General features: G+C 41.4%; 1 protein-coding gene across 5 annotated transcripts in view; it reads right to left on the reverse strand.

Annotated features, from left to right (window-relative positions):
* syngap1a (synaptic Ras GTPase activating protein 1a) overlaps positions 1-10,000 on the reverse strand; it is an 86,215-nt gene that overhangs the window by 39,884 nt on the left and 36,331 nt on the right. For all 5 annotated transcript variants that reach the window (XM_084424483.1, XM_084424484.1, XM_084424482.1 and 2 more), the window contains 3 exons: positions 7,639-7,760; positions 6,204-6,357; positions 2,831-2,929 (listed from right to left, as the gene is read on the reverse strand). In XM_084424483.1, coding sequence (XP_084280609.1) covers positions 2,831-2,929; positions 6,204-6,357; positions 7,639-7,760 — 375 coding nt within the window. The remainder of the gene's footprint in view (positions 1-2,830; positions 2,930-6,203; positions 6,358-7,638; positions 7,761-10,000) is intronic.

A 10,000-nucleotide genomic window follows, 5' to 3' on the forward strand; every position in this document is an offset into this window, starting at 1 on the left:
GTACCCGGATTTTGCCGTGTTCGCACTGCAGGAACTAGGAACGATTTTAGTTCTAGGAACTCTTTTGGAGGAACTGTAACGAATGGACTTAACAAACATCAAACCTCCCCCTCTCCCCTGTGGTCATCGGCCCTCAAACCAGTTCTCTTCAAAGGCCGTTATCACCTCTGCTCTCCTGAACGATCTCAGCAAGAGACTGTGTCTGCAATCCTCAAAGACAGCACAGGAGACGAGATGGCACTAGCCATTTGGTCAAAGACTATAGAGATGATTTTCCAATACACAAGGACATTGACTGCATTCTTACCCACAAACTTTCCCAAATGTTTATAGTATTTCTCCTGTGTTGTATGCAGGGAAGACTCAATTAATACGTCACTTATTACCTTCACATCTAACCAATTGTGTTCTAATACTTGCAGTATAAAAGATCAGTACTTACACATGTCTGAGTTAGCAGATGCTGACGCTTTCATTCACCTCCATCCTCCCCACCACCACCAGGATGGTCCTGTCCACACCTCCCCGGGGGTCCTTCATCTGTCCACACCTCCCCGGGGGTCCTTCATCTGTCCACACCTCCCCGGGGTACTTCATCTGTCCACACCTCCCCGGGGTACTTCATCTGTCCACACCTCCCCGGGGTCCTTCATCTGTCCACACTCCCCGGGGGTCCTTCATCTGTCCACACCTCCCCGGGGTACTTCATCTGTCCCCGGGGTACTTCATCTGTCCACACCTCCCCGGGGTACTTCATCTGTCCACTCCTCCCCGGGGTACTTCATCTGTCCACACCTCCCCGGGGTACTTCATCTGTCCACACCTCTCCGGGGTCCTTCATCTGTTCACACCTCCTGGGGGTCCTTCATCTGTCCACACCTCCCCGGGGTCCTTCATCTGTCCACACCTCCCCGGGGTCCTTCATCTGTTCACACCTCCCCCCTCCCCAGGATACTTCATCTTTCCACACCTCCCCAGGGTCCTTCATCTGTCCACACCTCCCCGGGGTCCTTCATCTGTCCACACCTCTCCGGGGGCCTTCATCTGTCCACACCTCCCCGGGGGTCCTTCATCTGTCCACACCTCCCCGGGGTCCTTCATCTGTTCACACCTCCCCCCTCCCCAGGGTACTTCATCTTTCCACACCTCCCCAGGGTCCTTCATCTGTCCACACCTCCCCGGGGTCCTTCATCTGTCCACACCTCCCCGGGGGTCCTTCATCTGTCCACACTCCCCGGGGGTCCTTCATCTGTCCACACCTCCCCGGGGTACTTCATCTGTCCACTCCTCCCCGGGGTACTTCATCTGTCCACTCCTCCCCGGGGTACTTCATCTGTCCACTCCTCCCCGGGGTACTTCATCTGTCCACACCTCCCCGGGGTACTTCATCTGTCCACACCTCTCCGGGGTCCTTCATCTGTTCACACCTCCCCGGGGGTCCTTCATCTGTCCACACCTCCTGGGGGTCCTTCATCTGTCCACACCTCCCCGGGGTCCTTCATCTGTCCACACCTCCCCGGGGGTCCTTCATCTGTCCACACCTCCCCGGGGTCCTTCATCTGTCCACACCTCCCCGGGGGTCCTTCATCTGTCCACACCTCCCCGGGGTCCTTCATCTGTTCACACCTCCCCCCTCCCCAGGATACTTCATCTGTCCACACCTCCCCGGGGTCCTTCATCTGTCCACACCTCCCCGGGGGTCCTTCATCTGTCCACACCTCCTCGGGGTCCTTCATCTGTCCACACCTCCCCGGGGTCCTTCATCTGTTCACACCTCCCCGGGGTCCTTCATCTGTTCACACCTCCCCCCTCCCCAGGATACTTCATCTGTCCACACCTCCCCGGGGTCCTTCATCTGTTCACACCTCCCCCCTCCCCAGGATACTTCATCTGTCCACACCTCCCCGGGTTCCTTCATCTGTTCACACCTCCCCCCTCCCCAGGATACTTCATCTGTCCACACCTCCCCGGGGTCCTTCATCTGTCCACACCTCCCCGGGGGTCCTTCATCTGTCCACACCTCCTCGGGGTCCTTCATCTGTCCACACCTCTCCGGGGTCCTTCATCTGTCCACACCTCCCCGGGGTCCTTCATCTGTACACACCTCTCCGGGGTCCTTCATCTGTCCACACCTCTCCGGGGTCCTTCATCTGTACACACCTCTCCGGGGTCCTTCATCTGTCCACACCTCCCCGGGGGCCTTCATCTGTACACACTTAGTCTTCAGGCAGGAAATACAGATTCCGTAACCCTGGGATTGCGAGCTACGGACAATGCCAAAGAACTTTATAAATGCTTGCTGGGCTGTTAATAAATTTATGCTTTGTTACGTTTTGCCTCCCGAGTCTTTCTGGTAGAACTACGGTTATAGGAACTAGCCACCAGGATGGTTCCCCGAGAATTAATGGTTGAATGCCGTGTGGTTGATGTCCAATCATGTTTCTCTTGGTTTCCTCAAAGTCGCGTTGGATTTTCTGCTCAGTGTAAAGGTTAAGAGGCTCATCTATCACTGTTTTACATGTTCGTAGAGTTAGTTTCTGGAGTAAATATATAGGCTATAATCTGTGTGCTTTTTTTACAATGGCGGGTGCTGGTGTTTCGCGTGCGTTCAGCCAATCAGTGAACACTAACGTCCCGAATAGTTCCTATAGTGCTGGTTTAGACCGACTCTGAAGTAGGAGTAAATTAGTTCCTCCAAAAGGAGTTCCTAGAACTAAAATTGTTCCTAGTTCCTACAGTGCGAACACGCCGACACCCGGGTACTTCCGCTAATAGTTCTAAGAATGATGAAACAGTTCCTCGATGCGAAAGCCCGTATGAAACGCTGTACCTTGTTGGGTTTGATGGCCCGCTGCAGGTTCTCGATCCATTTGTCCCTCTCGGCGGCGGAGCGACACGCAAAACACTTGGTGCCGGACGCCGTCGTCACCTGGAGCACAGAGAGTTAGTGTGTGAGTGTGTGTGTGTGTGTGTGTGTGTGAGCCAGGGATCCTGGTAATCAAATAACCTGATTCAAGGAACAAGTCTGATTGTCATCTATAAAAAATTATTACATTAAAACATGATTAAAATAAATAAAAATCGATTAAATAAAAATAAATAAGCTATAAAAAATAATAAATGTACTAAAATAAATTCGATGTAATAAATAGTAAGTAAACAAAAAAAATTATTTAAAATAAATAAAACTTGATTTAAATCAATAAATTGTATAAAATATAAATGTTTCTGTCATAAGTGAACAGTTGAGAAAGAAACGGATGTTTGTCAGTTTATTCGGTCTTAAAGTGACGGCAGTCTAATATTCCTGCTGTCGTCTGTGTCATTAATGTTAATAAAACAACAAAATACAGCTTTAACAAAGATGAAACTATATTTAATTTCTACAGTAAAAAACTACACTTATTTTACATTTAGGCTTAATTATTAATTTATGTACCTGAATACTACTGTTAGACTTTAACGTTGTTATTTAGTATTCTTCTCTGCTTGTAATTTGTGTATTTGTTATAATTTTATTACTGACTGTTCATTTGTCTTTAATAATGTTTTAACTTCGAACTTATATATATATATATATATATATATATATATATATATATATATATATGTGTGTGTGCGACCCTAGACCACAAGACCATCACAAGTCGCACGGGTATATCTGTGGCAATAGCCAACAATACATTGTATGGGTCAAAATGATCGATTTTTCTTTTATGCCAAAAATCATGAGGATATTAAGTAAAGATCATGTTCCATGAAGATATTTTGTAAATTTCCTACCGTAAATATATAAAACATTTATTTTTGTGAGTGAATGCAGCACAATCACGAACATAAATGCACACCTTTAAAGGAGATTTTCTCAATGTTTAGATTTTTTTGCACCCTCAGATTCTAGATGTTCAAATAGTTGTATCTCAGCCAAATATTGTCCTATCCTAACAAATACATTTATTTATTTTATTTATTTATTTATTTGAAACAGGGACAATGTAAAATATACATTAACCTTAAAAAAAAAGGAGAGATGCATTTTACCAGGTTATAGCACTTGTGCTAATTTTCACCTGTAGTCCCTGGGCAGGCTGATGTTAACATATCAAAATCTTATAATAATACATGATACTTAATAATACATTAATCCCAAAAACAGCATTAAAGTTAACACACCCTTCATTCATTCTTCAGCATTCATTTACAAATACACTCTCACATACACATCAATTACAATAAATTATGTGAACATGATTGTTTTAAAAGTAGCCCTTTTTTGGCCCGATGTGAAAAAATGTTAAAATTTACACATGTGGTCAGCTCTGTTGGCAACTTATTCCACTGTCTGATGGCCATACTTGAGAAAGCAGAGCTGCCGAATGCTGTTTTACACTGAGGAATCCTACACTCACCCCGAACAGTCGACCGAGTGGCTCGAGATGTCATTTCTGAACTCAGTGAGATAAACTTTTTTAACGGAGGAGCTGCAGTACCATTTATTATCTTGAACAAAAGACAGAGATTTGAATATATGATTATGTTTTCAAAACTTAATATACTATGTTTTTTAAGAATATGACAGTGGTGATATAACCGAGATTTCTTGTCATGAACCTTAAGAGAGCTTTTGTACAATGATTCCAGGGGCCTTAATACTGTTTTACATGCCTGTGACCAACTCGTAATGCAGTAACGAAAGTGCGGAAATATCATCGCATTTAGATATAAATTAGATGCATCTATGGTCAAAGAGTTTCTAATATATCTAAAATGTGCTATGTTCATTTTCAACGTGTTAGTTATCTTTTTAATATGTTTTTTAAAATTTAAATTTGGGTCAAGAATGACTCCTAAATATTTAAATTGGTCAACCTAAATATTTTAGGTTGACCTAAAATAGGTGTGAACATATTTAAATATCCTAAATATTTATTTTGGTTCAGTTTTACATAGTGATAACTTACGGCGGTTTGTGAAAAACATAGAAACCGTTTTGTCAACATTCAAAGTTAAATGAGAGTTTTTCAGCCAAATCGAAATCTTTTCCATTTCCTCAGTTAACTTTCGGGCAACATCCTTAACAGTTTTACCATGGATGTATACCACTGTGTCATCAGCATACATTATCATTTTAGCATTAATACACACAGATGGACATCATATGTAAAGCTTATCTATTCAACTTTCAGATTATGTTTAAATCTCAATTTAAAAAAATTGACCCCTGTGACTGGTTTTGTGTTCTAGGGTCACATATATAGTATACATATATATATATATATATATATATATATATATATATATATGTATACATATTAGGGCTGGGAATCGATTAAAAAAAATGAACTAATTAATTGCACAATTTGCTGTAATTAATTGCATTTCCCCCAAGCTTGTAATCATCAATATTTAAACTTAGAATAACCTAATTAAATTAAACAATACAGGGGAAAAAAAGGAACAGAAAATAGCCCTGTATTAAAATAATATTAAACATCAATATATCAATATATTATTCTTTTTCAATAATCAATCAACATAATCAATTTAACATTTTTTTTTTTTTTTTTTTTACTAATTATCAAAATAAAATATAGTCCTACAAAGCTATTATTACCAGAGCATGTGATCAGAGCAGGTCATTTTACCACTGTTGCCCAGCATGGCTATACCAGCTCAGCAAACAGAAATCTACTACTGAGAAATTTCACGTTATTTGAGCGGACTTTGCTTTTCCAGTGCGTGATCGGTACATGATTGGAGCGTTTGGGCCGTTAACGACAGAGCAGACCGCGCAGCACAAACACGGACATTGAGCAAAGAGTGCAGCAGCGCGCCGACACACACACACACACACACACACACGGAACGGAGAGCACGGCGCGGAAAAGACCCGCTCATGAAAGCTGCACGAGAATGAAACCTGATCTCCGAACACGGAGGGGCGGGATGGTATATTTTCGGCCTTTTCAATAGCAGCCGCAACAGGAAGTCATTAAAACGAGGCAAAAAAAGTGCTGCGTTAATTGCGTTATTATTTTTTTAACGCATTAAGCATCTCAAATTAATCGCAAAGATTAACGCGTTAATTCCCCCAGCCCTAATATATATATATACTTTTTTTTTTGCTGGTCCTAAAAATGATCCGATCCGTGGCTCAAAAAGTGAGTTTTGTGATTGCAGCACTAACTGAGACGCACACACACCTCGAAGCAGTACTCCTGTCCGAGGATGCTGGAGTGCACGGGTTTGATGACGGCGTCCTCGTCCAGCGTGAGGTCCAGGGCCTCGGCAGCACTGCTGGGAGACAGCAGAGACTCGTGCGAGTGCGACTCCTTGAAGCTCTGCATGAGGCGCGTCCTGCACACACACACACACACACAGAGTTTTCTTACATTTTAACAAATTACAACAACCAACTAAACATTCCTTGACAACAACAGTGGCCCAAATAAAAGAGATACAGAAATAGAAAAAGTGGAAAAAAAATACATAAAACATTATACAATAGTAAAATGAAAAAAATATATTTTTTTTAAAGGGGTGGTATAATGCCCCTCTTTACAATATGTAAAATAAGTCTCTCTATGAGGCTGTATGTGAAGTTTGAGCTAAAAATATAGCATGTTACAACATGTAGAAGCAACAGGACATTTCTGAATGATTAGTTGATACATTTATGTTGCTGATGTGGCGTTAACTATCTTCAAGTCATTGATTAGCATATTCTGTCATGATAATCCATAAATCGCTCATGTGGGAAATGTTGTAAGACTTACAGAGTGACATGCTATTGCATTTGTGTTTCATACTGTATTGCATGAGAAAAGACGGATGCGACAGCTGCTGGACTACAACATCGACAGCGTGTTCCTGGGGGCGGGGTTTATGTAAATTTTAGGGTTTGTGATGTCACTAACCCAGGGGGTTTATGTAAATTTTAGGGTTGGTGATGTCACTAACCCAGGGGCGGGGTTTATGTAAATTTTAGGTTTGGTGATGTCACTAACCCAGGGGCGGGGTTTATGTAAATTGTAGGGTTGGTGATGTCACTAACCCAGGGGCGGGGTTTATGTAAATTGGAACTCGGGAGGAATGTTGTGTAGTCTCTACCAGCCGTTTGTTGTAGTCCTTAAAAAACGATTTCTTTAAAAGAAAATATCTCCCTTTGCTCTGAACTTTGAGCGCTGTAACTTTGCAGATGTTGTTTATGCTCAAACAGCAACATTACACACTAACTAAAGTTAGAAAAGTGAAATCATGATCAACCACCCCTTTAATACAACAGGGAATACGTAAAAGTTTCACACCGATCAGTTCACCCTGAATGCCTCAATATATGTACTTATAGGTGTCCACCTTTGTATGAAAATGTCCAGTTTCAGTTGGAGTTGGGCAGTCATATGATCCAATTTGTAAATAGATATAAGTTTTTATCTCCATTGACTCATTTTTGGTGGGTGTGGCTTCATCCAATACATTGTAATAGTTTTTCGTGCACACAATAGGAGTACATGCAAAATATATTTCTGGTTGACAGACAGAGTTTTCTATATGTGCTGTGACTCACTGAGGCACAATGGGAGTGTGAGTCACTGTATCTGCTGCAGTGTGTGTGTGTGTGTGTGTGTGTGTGCATACCTCTCCTGGTCAGCACTGCGGAATCGTGGGAGGATCATGTGGCGAAAGCTTCCTGTGCGGTCGAGTTTGGGTTGACTCTTTGCTCGTTTAATTGATCCTTTCAGGCGACGACTTAGAAAACTCTGCGAACACAAACACACACACACTCATTTCCATGCTATTATTGTAGTGTGTGATGGTGGAGGATCTCCACTAGAGGGCGACGTGAGCCAGAGATGATGTTCCTGCACCGTGAGTCACTGCAGATGCTGCCCACGCGACGCTGCGTACGTGTGTGTGTGTGTGTGTGTGAGTGACTCAAACATCAGCTCAGAGCACTTTTAGCACATGCTTAAACTCTTTATTAAAGTCAGCATGAAATGGAACTCGCAACTGACTTTTCCAGCTAACAAAAATATGATTCTAAAGACATTCTAAAAAATTTATTTCTGAACTTTTCTCTTGATTATGTGAACGTTAAGGAAACGTTCCATTGTATCGTTCTTCAAACATTATGTGAACGTTACTTTTGAATGTACTCTGAACGGTTTAAAACAAATAGAAACATTACAAATGTTAGATGAACTAAAACGTTTCAGAAAAAGATTTCCATGAACAATTTTTTAGTGCTGACCAGATAACTTTGAGCAAACTTTCTATTAATATTACTGGAAGAACTTTGAGAGAATCTTGACAGAAAGTTAGCCAAAGTGCATTTATTTTTATATGACAACTGTAAATTCTATAAAAAATTCTAAAAAGTCTAAAATACAAGGAAGGAAAATATCGTACCGTGGCTTTAGAGTCGTGATAATATCGTACAGTGGCTTTAGAGTCGTGATAATATCGTACAGTGGCTTTAGAGTCGTGATAATATCGTACAGTGGCTTTAGAGTTGTGATAATATCGTACAGTGGCTTTATAATCATGATAATATCGTACCGTGGCTTTAGAGTCGTGATAATATCATACCGTGGCTTTAGAGTCGTGATAATATCGTACAGTGGCTTTAGAGTCGTGATAATATCGTACAGTGGCTTTAGAGTTGTGATAATATCGTACAGTGGCTTTATAATCATGATAATATTGTACAGTGGCTTTAGAGTCCTGATAATATTGTACAGTGGCTTCAGAGTCGTGATAATATCGTACAGTGGCTTTAGAGTCGTGATAATATCGTACAGTGGCTTTAGAGTGATGATAATATTGTACCGTGGCTTTAGAGTCGTGATAATATCGTACCGTGGCTTCAGAGTCGTGATAATATCGTACAGTGGCTTCAGAGTCGTGATAATATCGTACAGTGGCTTTAGAGTCGTGATAATATCGTACTGTGGCTTTAGAGTCGTGATAATATCGTACCGTGGCTTTATAATCGTGATAATATCGTACTGTGGCTTTAGAGTCGTGATAATATCGTACCGTGGCTTTATAATCGTGATAATATCGTACTGTGGCTTTATAATCATGATAATATCGTACCGTGGCTTTATAATCGTGATAATATCGTACAGTGGCTTTAGAGTCGTGATAATATCGTACCGTGGCTTCAGAGTCGTGATAATATCGTACAGTGGCTTTAGAGTCGTGATAATATCGTACTGTGGCTTTAGAGTCGTGATAATATCGTACCGTGGCTTTATAATCGTGATAATATCGTACTGTGGCTTTAGAGTCGTGATAATATCGTACCGTGGCTTTATAATCGTGATAATATCGTACTGTGGCTTTAGAGTCGTGATAATATCGTACCGTGGCTTTATAATCGTGATAATATCGTACTGTGGCTTTAGAGTCCTGATAATATCGTACCGTGGCTTTATAATCGTGATAATATCGTACTGTGGCTTTAGAGTCCTGATAATATCGTACAGTGGCTTTAGAGTGATGATAATATCGTACCGTGGCTTTAGAGTCGTGATAATATCGTACTGTGGCTTTAGAGTGATGATAATATCGTACCGTGGCTTTAGAGTCGTGATAATATCGTACTGTGGCTTTATAATCGTGATAATATCGTACCGTGGCTTTATAATCATGATAATATCGTACTGTGGCTTTAGAGTCCTGATAATATCGTACTGTGGCTTTAGAGTGATGATAATATCGTACCGTGGCTTTATAATCGTGATAATATCGTACCGTGGCTTTATAATCATGATAATATCGTACTGTGGCTTTATAATCGTGATAATATCGTACCGTGGCTTTAGAGTCGTGATAATATCGTACTGTGGCTTTAGAGTCGTGATAATATCGTACTGTGGCTTTAGAGTGATGATAATATCGTACCGTGGCTTTATAATCATGATAATATCGTACCGTGGCTTTAGAGTGATGATAATATCGTACCGTGGCTTTATAATCATGATAATATCGTACT

This window comes from Rutilus rutilus, assembly GCF_951802725.1.
Source record: "Rutilus rutilus genome assembly, chromosome: 11".
Taxonomy (NCBI): domain Eukaryota; kingdom Metazoa; phylum Chordata; class Actinopteri; order Cypriniformes; family Leuciscidae; genus Rutilus; species Rutilus rutilus.